Here is a 14124-nt window from a genome sequence, read left to right on the forward strand (position 1 = left end):
TTTAAATTTTTTAGTTTTCAAGATATAATCATAATAATAAATACAAATAATAAAACTCCAATGAATTTTGTTTTCATTTAATATACTATTAAGTATAATTAATCATCAATTATATTTACAAAAAATTACAACAACGTAATATTAATACTTAGGAGCACGCGTACAATATCTGATTTTGATGCGTTCGGCTTTGGGCTGCTCGTGATTATTAATGTCAATAATTTATATAATTATTAAAGACAACATAGGTACGCGGATATATTGTGAATTCACGGGACCACAATGGAAGAGAAAAGTAAAGTCATAGAATAACATACAAGAAAAAGACGGATAACAAATACAAAATAATAAAGAGATTTCTTCTAGTATTTAGGTTTGATGTACACCTGAAACACAAAAAAACAAGTCGCTTAATACGTCGCCTGTTATGTAATTACTGTGGTAATGTTTTATTATTTGTGGTGCCTTACCTATTTTACGGACTCGACGTGTCGTTGTGGAGACTGTCGTCGCTTTCTAGGTACGTGACGAAAGAGTCAGTGGAATCTGGATGCATCATGTCCACCGGACCCGGATCAATGTCTAACCTGGTCATTGGTGGTGGTGGACCGTGTATGTCGTAACCATGCATCTGCGCAAAGAACAAACGGGTAAACGTTAGTTGACTTGGAATTAACACAATTCAAAGACATTTGACGATCGAGGGAACCAACTGCTTAATAACAATGAGTAATTCTAAGCAAATGGCCGGTAAAAAATATTAGGAAATAGTCATTTTGTAGGTAATTCTTTGGAACAGAATTGACGGGTAGAGTGTGCGGGCGTTTGACGCATTGCTTTGATTAGAGCAAAATAAAAAAACCCGCGTGGTTTTTAATCTTTTAAACGCACGAGCCATTCCAATAGGGTCTCTGAAATAATTCCGAATATTTTAATGATCGACGCAACTCGATTTTTCGTATATAATTATCATGTGTTGTATTCGTGTAATAGGTAGCGGACGAGGTTGTCATATGACATCACCCGGTGGACCGTACAAAAAACATAGTAAACATAATAAATACAGACCGTGGATAGTGTAATCCTCGATAAGTCGACAGCTCGGAGCGCATGCATATAGTCGTGTACGGGATACAGTTACTCGGCGTTCCAACACTTTGTTGGGGATTATCCTTGTCGGGCATCACGGCGCTACTTACTACCTAGTCTTACATACATACTAATATTAAGAAAGAAACAGGGTTTATGACAGCTATCGGACCGAATAGAAATATAGAGATTACAGATGATAATTATTTTTTATTCGGCTGCAGCACGTCACCACTATTCATGTGTATTTTGTAGAAACAAATTATTTTCCATTCACTAGCCACCTCAATCGAAGAGCAAAGAAGATTACCACCGCGCGTATTTAGAGTATAGCGCCGAATTTTACTTTTTAACGATACCTTTACACGATAATGTCGTTTTAAGTATTTTTTTCGAGTTAATACCTGATTAACGAGCTGTTGGAAGTGAGGTTGGTTGGTATCCACTCGATCAAGGTCCGAGTGTAGCGCGAACTCGGACAGCGCTTTCCATGGTGGCTGGAAACTCTGCACTTCTATTTGGTTCATGCCCAACGGGCTATCGTGTCGGACCGGACTAGACGCTACCATCGGTATACCCTGCATACTGCCGTAACCCATTTTTCTACCGTCCTAAAAACAATAAAGATCTTTCAGAAACATCAAAACAAACGTAAGTCCGGGTAAAATAATTCCCATTACTCATCTATCCAAATAACAACAAAGCAAAAGAAATAATTAATAAAAAAAAAAAACAGGAGTACAAGTTTTTGTTTACAAACTATCGTGCATACAGATCTACTTAAAAGGGTTAAAAATATTGATCGGCGACAAACGGTCGACGTGAGTTATTTACGTATGCGCATATGCAGTGTTGAAACGGAAGACAAAAAATAGTTTTAATAATATCGTGTCAAAATTATCGGTTTGAGAATGAGAAAAAAAAGCACACCGCCCAAGTCGTTGGCACACTGTCAACAAGCTGTCCATAACTTTAATTGACGTTTTGAAAATTAATACTTGGAGGTATTTTAAGAAACGAACGTGTCAAAGAATAATCGGTTGGAGAGTCTCAACGAACGAAATTCAATAAAAAATGCGATTATTATTACGAAAACATAAAAGCATTTACGCGCGAGGTCGTTCTAAAATTGTCGTATATTTAATAAAAAAAACCATACGAAATACGTTTTTACCGTTGCCACAAACAACGAATAAAAAGTGTAATGAATTTATTTTCCTCTTTATTTTTTTTTGTCTGCATAAACAACCGTATGATCTCGTGCCGCGACACCGTCGGACGCGGCAACTCTTTTGCCGGACCGCGGTGGCCCATACTGTTGGCATACCTATAGATATCAGAGTCGGACACGCAGACACTGGCGTATGTTGTAATGGTGCCGGTGTAATTTATTAATTAAATTAACCCTACACGAGGCATGTGTTCATTTGAGACAAACGCATAATGTAAAGAACACGACAGACTGGCGTCGTCCGAGGGGAAATATCGTCACTCGGTCGAGGAAAACACTGTGTTCTTCGGTGGCCGCGACCGGCGCCAAACGGGCGACTCGATGGCGACACGTTTACGGTGTAATCGGAAGGCCCCGGTGGTCGCCGCACAACCGGTTTTCCATATGTCCGCTAAATGGAAACTCCGGGATTGTTTTTTACACGGACGCTCGGTCCATTATCATCATTACAATACAAAAAACCAACGCTCGCGGTTGTTTTTTTAAATCATCAACAAAACTTTTAGAATGCAATGTAACTTTCCAATCGCACTGCACGAGACGACGCGAATCCGCGCACCTAATAACGGAACTGTCGAGTTTCATTGATATTATTGTAAATAAAGTCAAATGAAGCCTTAACGCGCTCAACAGTTTAGGCGACTAATGTTATGCCGGGTGTGCACACTATCAACGTGTAAAATAATACGAAGGTAAAACGTACCTTGTCTTGTTGGATTTGCTGTTTTAAGGCGATGGCACGCTTCTTGTCCTTGCACCGTTTGTTTTGGAACCACACCCTTATGACCCTAGGACTGAGTCCGGTCATTTCGACTAGTTGTTCTTTCATGAGCGCATCTGGCCTAGGGTTCGCTGAATAGCACGTCCGTAATGTGTGCAACTGTTTTTCGTTGAGTACCGTCCGGACTCGAGTAGGTTTACCGTCGGACGAGCCTTTGCCAGCCGAACCCAGCCGACTGTTGCCCGGGCCATCAGATCCGGTTCGACCGGAACATTTATTCGATCCCGACTCCGATGAATCTGTAAAAATAGATCGCATATTATGAATCGGCTAGAATTTATTTTCTCGTCTATGAAATAGTTTCGATTACTTTATTATTCAGATATTGTTTAGATGTTATCGTGAAAAATAAATGAAATTTAAGCTATTTAATGTCATCGAACGTCAAAACAGTAAAAACATCAACATAATAAGGTCATAGTTTTGAACGTGACAAAAGTTGTCATTGTTAATGACGCGAAGAATAGGTTTCGGGTGAATTGATTAAGCGCAGACTTGTGGATGATTGGTCGGGTTAAGTAGTCGTTTTAATGGAGGGTGTTGAGCAGGATTCAATAGGAGACGGAGATTTATGCCGGGATTTTCGGAAGTGAAAAAAATACTGCAGGGTGCTGAAATGTAAACATGCAGGGAAGGCCACACAAGTGGTCCAGTTCCCATGATCCCTTATATTCAGTCCGCTTCTTGATAACCCTATCCGCCGCCGCCGCCACCGCCGCTACCAACGCGAACACTTACAATTTAGCTGTGGCGGAAAAAAAATCACCCACGACAGCTGCGAAAATATTCGTTTCGTATTTCATCTCGTTCTGTTTTACGTGACACGAGTGTTAGTGTGTGTGTGCGTGTACACAAACCTATGAACGCACAACGTCAGTGATAGAAAAAAATCCAATGTCTCAATGCTTGAAAAAATTTAATTTACATTACGAACGAAGTGGGAATGAATGAAAATATAAAGGGACACGACATCTACGAAAATATGATCCATTGTTCAAATGAAAAAGTAAAACGGCTTTGTGTTTCAAAATGTATAATAGTATAAGTGCTAATAGACTCGAGTCTATCAATAAATTCTGCTAGTACTAGTAGAATTTAATAACTCTATTAAAAATATTTAATAAATTCTACAGGAGACATCGTAAAACTTTTATGTATAAACAAATTCGGATTTTGTTTAGTGAAGTAATTTATAAACGGGTTAAGAAGTTAGCACTTTTTTACGCTTTCCTTGGAGCTTTTATTTATTTTATTTTTTTGAAAAAGAAAGTCTTTAAAAGCTCTTTTCCTTTTTTACTTACGGTATTCACTAAGACTAAAAAATAAATCTGGGGATTTAGCCTACAGGGAAAAATGTATATAGGTATATTATGCTGAGTGCATATAGTGGCAAACAAGTATTTTGCAAGAGTGAGTTGTGAGAGAGCTTTATTTTTTAAATCTTTAAAAATAGTACTGGAGTATTTTTGCCCTTCACTTGTTTGCTTCCATAATATATGTATATATATATATATATACATGTATACGTAAAACCATTTATCCGTAATTTTAGTTAAATATTTTACACCTCTTCGCCGCACCCACGATAAATTGTCTAGACACTCCCAAAGGTATTCGTGTTATTTTCATTTATTTATATATTTACGATTTTTTGAATACTTTTCTGTTTCTATAGTGTGCGCGTTTACTGATGACTGGTCAACTAGTGCGTTGAAGAATAATTATAGAGTAGTTAAAAATTTAATATTCCGACGTTGGTATACAAGTGAAAAATTAATTTTTGTTATAGCCAAAAGCTATTATTTATAAGTGGGCGTAGTGCAGTTAAAAGTTTCGGAATATTCCGCCTAATAATTACGAAACAACATTTAGTTCTATTCAATTATATCATTTACGCATATTAAAAGTTAATCATCGGAATTAATAATTATTGGCCTGCTCGAACATTAGTTTCGTAGGTTGATATTTTATGTGTGTAGTAAATAGAGGCTGTATTGTTGTTAGTACTCCACCCACCGAGTGGTCGTCAGGAGGCTAACTGAAAATCATCGCGTTCGACCGCATTCAGTATGCGAAAAGTGAATAACCGCTACTGTGGTATGTGTTTTCTATTCATGTTTGAGTCTCCGGGGAAACGATTTCGCTTCTCGGTGTCCCGTCCGCTCAGGGGAATTGACTTGACGTGCATGTATAAATTATACGAGTCCCCGTCGTGTCACCCGGAAACGTTTTGAATTTCTCAGCAGTGTACGGACAAGGCGCGTTCGGTTTAAGTAATGAATGATTATGCTAATAACAATAACAATATAGATGGCGCTGTCGGCTTGGAGTGTTGTTGCGGTTATGAGCAGCGCGCGGGGGTGGGCTCGAAATGATATAAAAATAAAATAAGGCGAATAATTGAGGGTTGTCGACCGAATTGAGTGGTGTCTTTGCGCCCGGAACGGTTCGTATTTGAAAACCGGCGTTCCGGCACTGACGACGCAAAAAACGTCGACAGGGCCACGTGACGGTTTTATTATTAAATTACAACATACTGCGCGTGTATCCCTAACAGTCTAAAATCGAACATAATACTCTCACATGTAATTTCAAAATAGTATTCCCACCCCACGTGATTGCGAACAATTCGAGTATCGGCGTTATACTATGAAATTCAGGCGTTAGTAAGGGGGCTTATTTTTTACCATTGAAATACTCACCGAAAGCGCTGTAAAAAACAACACCGGAGAAGACGTTTTCCATGAAATGATAATAAAAATGTGTGCGTTTTCTATGTTTTAACATAGTTTTCTCTTTAGGTAAAATATAGCTGGCTTTTTATGTTTAGTGTAAACCTTGAGTTTTTCATTTTTTACTCGTCCCTTTCGAGTGGCGAACCACCATAAATATTACTTTAATGACTGCGTCAAGGCATTAATGGGAATAACAGCGATGGGTCGTTGGGGTTTAAATGAGCCATTTATTATGAATTGTAATCTCTTGCATAATGTTTTCTTGCTTGTATTAGGTACATTTATTATGACTCGAAATAAATAAAAAAGGAAAAAATTTCACAGCGCGACAGAATAAGGTTTCTGGATAAGAAGTGTAATTTTATTTCTCGATAATACATTGCCGACGACTGCATAAAAACCGAACTCATACTGACTATGATATATACAGGCGAATCAACTTAAAATATATACTTCCATATAACAATATTCAATAAAACATCGTATTAGTTTACAGATGTTGAGATCATACATCATTACGACATGTTTTGCCATATAGTTGATGATTTGCAAATAGGATTATTTTATTTGTATCGAATTACATGGGAGTATTACAAAAGACACTAAGACGCGTCTCACCACGCCACTAAGAATTATTCTTAACCCAATTTACAAACTTGTACGAATAGAGAGACGAGAGACGGAATTAATTTTTTTGAAAAAATCGTAAAAAATACTTCCACGTAGGTATCATGTCTTTGTAAGAATTTTTACTATAGCTTTATTTATTGTTCGTAGGAATGATTTGGTAAAAAAATGTTGTCTTGCACACAAGTGTCGCCGAAATAGAAGTGTAGTTTATTTGCCTAAAAATTGGTTGAAAGTAAGATTTCGTACAAGTCATCGTGAACGATTTAGAATTGGTAACTATAATCGAGTTAATTTCCCCAAAAGTCAGACCAAAAACGATTATTAAACATGAAAAATACAAGTGAATATAGTTATTTAGGGATCACGGAGACTAACTTAATTTACTATACTAATTTCATTAGGCCCTCCAGATATGTATTACAGCTGATGTGAGTATATGTGTGTGTAGAAAAGAGAAGTTAACGCTAAACATCGGTGAACAGTTTGGAACACGGAGCTGAATGGGGTTTGTTTGGTAAATAGGGTTCGTTTAACGCGCGTGTGTGTCCGCCGCCGCGGGGTCGTCGAGGGATTGGTGTGCCGACCGACACACAAAACGACTTCTGCCCACCACTACCCTTAAGAACCATCTGAAAACGCTTTTAACGTGATTAAACTTACCCCGAAAACTACCACCCTCAGTTTTTTCGAGTCCGTTGACGCGTAATCGATATTTTATTATGTACGGATACGATGCTTTGAGGGAACATTTTCGGATCCCCCCGTTGCAAAGTTCGTTGCAGGTGATTGGTGCACGCTTTGGGAATTAAGAATGTTTGTATTATTTTTTAAGCTCAAAAAATTGTTTATATATAGATGATTAAGTGTTGCAAGTCTTTTACAGTTGACGCAAATAAAACACGTATTGCTTAGTTAAACAATACTTTAAAAAGTAAACTGATTGTTCGTTACACAATAGTTTATCCTTTAAACTTTTCTATTTCAATTGGAAATTGTGTGCAGTTCTCGACATTAGATGATAAAAACGTTATCTCGTGAAGATAATGAAATAGATAATTTTTTTCAAATAAAATACTTTTAAAAGTTGAAAATTAAAAATATGAGATTTTAATTCATGCGATACCATTTAAAAAAAATATTGCTATGTTGCTTGATATAGTTACTAATTTATAGTAATAACAGCTATCAAGTGGACATTTGTTGAACAAAATGTTGCTTTAGACGTTTAGTTTTGTTTAGCAACCGTTTACAACCGAAAATGACGGTAAAGCGTAGAAGATTATTACTGTCGATATATTGACAACAAAATAATGTAATGCCTATAGGTATGATTTTATGCATATACTACACATCACGTAAAAGCAGGGGAAAGCACGCCGAGATTAAGGGTGGACATGCTTCATGTAGCCTCGTTCGGTTTCCATTAGGCTAATGACTCTGTCGTCATTCGACTGCCAACCCGCTGTTTTTCCCTCGTGTGTCTGAACCGCATCGTTTCCACCCTTACACTTTGACTAAAGTTTGTTTGCATTACGTCGTGTGTACACAAAAGGTAAAACTCTTTTGAACTAACGCATACCGGTCAAACAACCTAGCCGTTCAAAATATCCGATTTCTTTCATTTTTCATAAAGAAAATATAAAGCAGATGTCACAGTATGATTTATAAGCGCGAATCTTGTCTATAGTTAGTTTTGTGAAATGGTTTTTTTGGAGGTAATGCATTTTCAAAAAAGTATCAGGGTAGTCAGGACCGGATTAAGGGGGGTAGCTAGGGATGCGAGCGCCCCGGAGCCCAAGATTTGAGCGGCCTATTTTGAATTTTACTAGACTGCCGAGATATGTTTTCAATGAAAAAGACCTTTTTTTTTTGCTCGTCAATTTTTACGGAGAAAATATATTCCTTAAAACAGTACTGCAGGCGGTATTTATCAATGTTATCAACGCAAATCTGCGAGATAAATAACAACTAATAGAATTATTCGATTACGTTTTTGGTAATGTGTTTTTATAATTTAATAACATAAATTGATGTTGAAAATGACTTACCAGAATTCGACCCTTCGTTGTGATGTAGGGAATTGGTACTGCTGGTGTTGTGGTCGGCCAATGCTGTGTTGTTGTTGTTATTTTCATTGCTTTGCAGTTGAGCAGCAATTTTGCTTTTGGCACCGTTTATGATCGGATGATGACTGTGGTCGTCTTTACACAGCAAAGTACCATCTCTTAACGCAAACTCTTCGCCTACATTAAGTTGCCTGCTGCATACATTGCACCTAAAGCACTCCATGTGGTAAACTTTAGTCTTTGCCCTCATTACATAATCCGTTCGGTCAAAGCTCAGGTTGCACTTATCACATTTAGTACCAAATAATCTATAATAATAATAATACATTTTTAAAGAAATATATTGCAAGCACATTATTTTGAATAATGAAATAAATTGATTTAAAATTAATTCATTTGAAACATTCTTCTGGTAAAATTTTAGCGGATTCAAAATATTTGTCACAGTTTACTTTAGTTCTTAACAGGCTCTTTGGTGTGCAAGCAAGTATAAATATATATATATTTAAAAATTGTTTTTTCAAGAGAAAAAAAAAATGAGCGAAAATAAGAAGCTTGAACCGATGACAAGTGCTTAGACGAGAAACACTCAAAGCCATCGGATATTACCGAGGGCCACCCATAACGAGGCGATTTTAAAAATATTTTATAAACAACATGTCATCCCACAATTAGCGCGGTTCAAAACATTGTAAATTAAACACCGCTCTGGATGTCTACCGCATAACTATAACACCATAAGCGCATCTCATTTCTAAGTCCGACATATGTTCAGCTACCGGGCGCACGCACGTTCTTCTCGTCATAAAAATCAACTACCTTATTTACATTACAACCGCCTTATATAAACACATATTCTAGATCTCGTAAATAAACCAAAACCTTCTAACATTTATTATTGCTATGATTGATGTACATTTCAAAATCTGTGAAAATAGTTTAGACTTCAATCAGTGAAAGACAGATAAAATTGTAAACGAAGGTAATAATAGTAATTTGGTCTTTCATTTTGATGTTACTATCAAACAATTTTCGGCGTTGGATGGCAAATATTGATGTAAATACTTTTATTTTACGAAATGTGTGAATTATTATTAAACAAGCGAAGCGATATAACGACGACTCCAAAGTTTAGTGGTATTCGTGTGCGACCCTCCGAAATAATAGGACGCTCTTCTATTGACACATTGTCATCTGTTATGGAACGTTTCGAAGCCGATTTATTTACTTAAAGGGACATTGGGTATGAGTACCGTGTAAACATCGGCTGGCATTCGAAAACAAGAGACGTGCAGATGCATTTGACGTTCGTCAAAATTTATAATGTAATCATGAAAAAAAAAAGGATCAAATGACCTCGGCTTAGTGTGTATACAAAAGCCGACTCAGAAATTACCCAAGATTGATGTTCATCCAACGAAATTTTACTAAAACTTTTTATATACTGTTGTTGCAATCATTAACAAAAAAGAATCGTTAAAACAATTTCTTAAATAAATCATAAAAATATCATCTGTATAAATTATAAGTCTAGATATTTTTGTATTACATTCAAGAAATTCAACAATTTTAGTTGAAGATACAAATGTTTTCAAGTAATAAAGGGTTTGTTCTGTCCATAATAATTTTACTTAATATTTGGTATATTAAGGACAATTTTCTTGATCATTTAATTATTTGATTATTTGATGATTACAGAATTAGAATGTTAATGATTCCACGAAAAAGATGAAGAAATATAAAACGGCAACTTGTGACCAAAAATATGAGTTGTTCATTATGTTCATGATTGATACGTGTTAATAGGAGTTGTAGGTCAAATTAAAAAAAAAAAAAAACATTTCAAGTTGTGGACACCTGCAGGTATTAGTATGGCGTATTAACGCGGCACAGCTCGACACTAGGTAATATTAGTTATTGAGCGATTTCGCAACTACGTTAGCATAATCAAACACAAGGTACAAGCGTTTTTACTATGTATTTTATATGGTATCTCGTTTATAAATCTATTAGACAGTACAATATAATACACTGTTTTAATTTGTCATAAAATTGAAAGCCTACACGTTGTCAGCTTGCCGTGTTCGTCTAATGTAGTTCTGAATAAATAGTTTACTTAATGCGATTTTAATTTATTTATTACCTGACATAATCTAATTTACAATAGGTTTTCCCATCTCTAACGAAACAGGTACAATGTTCGTCCAAAAACTGATGGCACTCGGCACACTTTAGACACGCTGCGTGCCATTCTAAGTCGGGAGCCACTTTGAGAATGTATTGGTCATTTATGGCACCACCACAGCCCACGCATAGACTCAGCCGCCGTCTTTCTGAAATATCAATCAAAAGGATATCTAATTTTAAATAAAATCTATTTTTAAAACAAACAACTTAGTGCTAGACAAAAAGAACATTTCAACGGAAAAAAATTATCTTAACTATTGTTGTCGATTGAGTGTAGTAATCTCCAAGTATTTCATACTCGTACTATTTGCTACAAATTATCTGTCTGATAGCATTATTATTCGAATGCGAGCACTTTTATGTAATATAAAAATACATTAAATGGGTTGAAAATTATTTTTGTACTCAGAGGGTCGACAATGTTTCACAAAAGTCCTCAACATTAGTCAATACGTCATTTTTGTGTATATGTATTTATACATAAGATTATGAAAATTATTCAACACTACTCCTTATATTAATAATATGCACGTGTCTTGGATGTCATCGCACTACTGAATTATTTTTTGCAAATAGGTACGATGATCTTTGGGAAGTATTACTAATCCTCTGAAATAAATTCTTTTTCGGCAACAAAAAATGTGACGTGAATTATGTTATATTTTTTTCGTCATGAATATTATGAATATTTTACGTCGCTTAACAAAAAAAAAAAAAAAATGTAATAAAGAACGACAGCTAAAACGCGGTTATTGAATATATATTCATGTATATTCGATTTTGTATAGACGCTTCGTTCCTCAATAGTTTTATTGTGACTGTCGGTTGTATTTTAGATTTTTTTTTTTTTATATATACTTTTTGAAGAGGCGTTCGACTCGGTCGTTTGTGTGTACTATTATATTACTATACACGTAGAAAATCGTGTACATGTGTGTGCAGTTGCGGTCGTTCTATTGGCCGTACGTCGGTACGTCCCTCTGGGGCGGAGTCTTAAACGAACGAAACCCGTTCAGAGAACAGATAACGTCTCTTTGATGTGCCGCCGCCATGTTTGTACTTACACGAGATATACGTGTTCCAAAAATTATATAATTTAAAAAACAACACGAAATATACCTATAGACGTACTGATATAGGCAATAATTTAGATAACTTACACGAATATGCAGTTATCTAAAAAAATAAGCGTTCGCCGTCCATACAGACGTTCGAAAATTGTATATGATAGACTCGCATCGTATACAAGCGGCGACAGCCTATCATGTACAATTTCCTATTTTTTATAACGACACTACTATGTAGAACACAATAATAAACACCAATATTTCTATTTTGGGCAGTTCCTACACATTTATTCAGCATCAACACATTAATAAATATACAAAATGTTAGTGGTCATTTTCAATCATCTTACACAATGAGGTGAGCATTTTTTTTTTACAAAGTCGTCTTACAGAGTAACTAGGATTTATTGAGGAATTTTACCAATACAGATATGAAATAATAAAATCACTAGTGCAAATCAAAATATTGATAATTTTTTCAATATTCCACGAATTTGCCAAATTGATTTGTAATATGATTGATATGCGAAAGTATTTACTTCTCCATCACTACAAATTATTCATTAATTCGAATGCCGTGGTAAAATATCTTAAAAAATAAAAACGAAAATTCTCAACTAGGAATTCTTAGAAACTAATCAACTAAATAAATATTGTTCATCAAATAGAAATAAGATTACATTCACTATGCTGATTCGATTAATTATGATGTACAGTTATCCTATCGTTAATTCACACGTGTTTTCAATTATTAAATATAATAGTATTTTTGTTTAAAATCTAACAGTAGATAACTTTTTAATTATTTAGTGTGACGCATGTTTATTCGGTACAAAGGTGACGATTGGAAAAGGTGTCTATTGTGAATAATTTATTGTATTGTCTGCATGAAAATAAACCCCAGTTCGATTGGAGACGTGCCGATACGTCTTGTTTGTGTCCTGTTCATAATAGACGAGGTGTGGGTGGACTCGTGGCGCCTGCAGCGGTGTCACCTAAACCCCAGTAATACATTTTTTACTCAGCGCGTACTCACGACACTACAAACTAAGTCTCATTCATAAGACGGCCCAGTCGATTTCAAGTCACGATAAGTATAAAACCCGACGGCTTGTGTCGCCTGAATTCAAGATTCGTTATCGCTAAAAAAAACCACAATAGACTATAATTAAACGCACTTCCAACCCTATTATTGCAATACTTATGTCAGCTGTGGTTTGAAATTATATTCTTGAATCACCGTATATATGCCATCTACTTTCATTCTTTTTAAGAGTAAATTTTTTAATAGTTTGTAGATAGTTCTTAAAAAACAATTTCAAATGTTGGCCAATCAATCAACTTAGTACTTTTTATTCACCCATTTTTAATCAACATCGATCGTGTGATTTAGCGTTAGCCTAAATTAACTGCTACTGGAATAATTTCTATATTACACAATTAAAAAAAATGTTAATATTATAAAATATAATTAAATATAGTTTTTTTGTAATTATTATAATAAAATGTTTTAAGATTATAAATTTATCAATCATAGGAATAATATGTAGTATTGGAGATTTTTGACCTTCATCTATGTAAAGTATTACTAACTTTGTATTTCTAAATACTTGACGGATAATATATTTGATTTCAGATGGATCACACAAAGCAAAAAAATACACTGAACACAATTTCTCTACCATAGTTAAGTTCTATAGGAGTAAGATAGAGTATATAGAGTACGAGTTTGATAAAGGAGAACATGAGGTAGGTGAAATGAGACCAGTGACAATAGGCGAGAACGTGATTGGAGAGGTGGAAAGTTTTAAGTATTTAGTATCAGTTGTGCAAAAGAGCGGTGCTATTGACGAGGATGTATGGCACCGGATTAAATGGTTGAAGTGGAGAGAAGCGTCTGATGTCTTTTGCGATAAAAGATTTCCAATGAGACTGTAAGGTAAATTCTACAATACTGTAGTGAGACCAGCTATGATGAATGGTTCAGAGTGTTGGGCAGTTGATAAGAAAATAGAGCAGAGAATGAGTGTAGCAAAGATGAGAATGCTTAGATGGACGAGTGGAATAACTAGAGAAGATAGGATAAGGAACGAGCATATAAGAGGGAGTATAGGTGCAGCGTCAATCGTGGATAAGATGAGAGGAAATAGACTTAGATGATTTGGTCATGTTATGAGAAGAGAAGAATTGGAAGCCGTAAGAACAGTTGTAGAAATGAATGTTGAAGGAAGAAGAGCTAGAGGAAGACCAAAAAAGTGATGGAGAGATTTTATTGAATGCGATATAAGGACATCTAATGTGAGCGTAGAGGATGTGGGAGATCGTGTCAAGTGGAAGT

At 35.5% G+C, this 14124-nt stretch overlaps 1 protein-coding gene across 4 annotated transcripts in view; it reads right to left on the bottom strand.

Annotated features, from left to right (window-relative positions):
* Positions 1–56: 56 nt before the first annotated feature.
* Positions 57–14124, bottom strand: part of LOC126904059 (insulin gene enhancer protein isl-1) — a 29469-nt gene continuing 15401 nt past the window's right edge. For 2 of the 4 annotated variants that reach the window (XM_050682703.1, XM_050682705.1), the window contains exons 3-8: positions 10676–10889; positions 8515–8840; positions 3024–3340; positions 1494–1700; positions 471–631; positions 57–386 (exon numbers count right to left, since the gene is read on the bottom strand). In XM_050682703.1, coding sequence (XP_050538660.1) covers positions 476–631; positions 1494–1700; positions 3024–3340; positions 8515–8840; positions 10676–10889 — 1220 coding nt within the window. In that variant the 3' untranslated portion in view covers positions 57–386; positions 471–475. The remainder of the gene's footprint in view (positions 387–470; positions 632–1493; positions 1701–3023; positions 3341–8514; positions 8841–10675; positions 10890–14124) is intronic. The other 2 variants (XM_050682704.1, XM_050682706.1) reach the window with 2 other exon arrangements.

The sequence above is a fragment of the Daktulosphaira vitifoliae genome, unplaced genomic scaffold, assembly GCF_025091365.1.
Source record: "Daktulosphaira vitifoliae isolate Bord-2020 unplaced genomic scaffold, ASM2509136v1 Scaffold_4, whole genome shotgun sequence".
Classification (NCBI taxonomy): Eukaryota; Metazoa; Arthropoda; class Insecta; order Hemiptera; family Phylloxeridae; genus Daktulosphaira; species Daktulosphaira vitifoliae.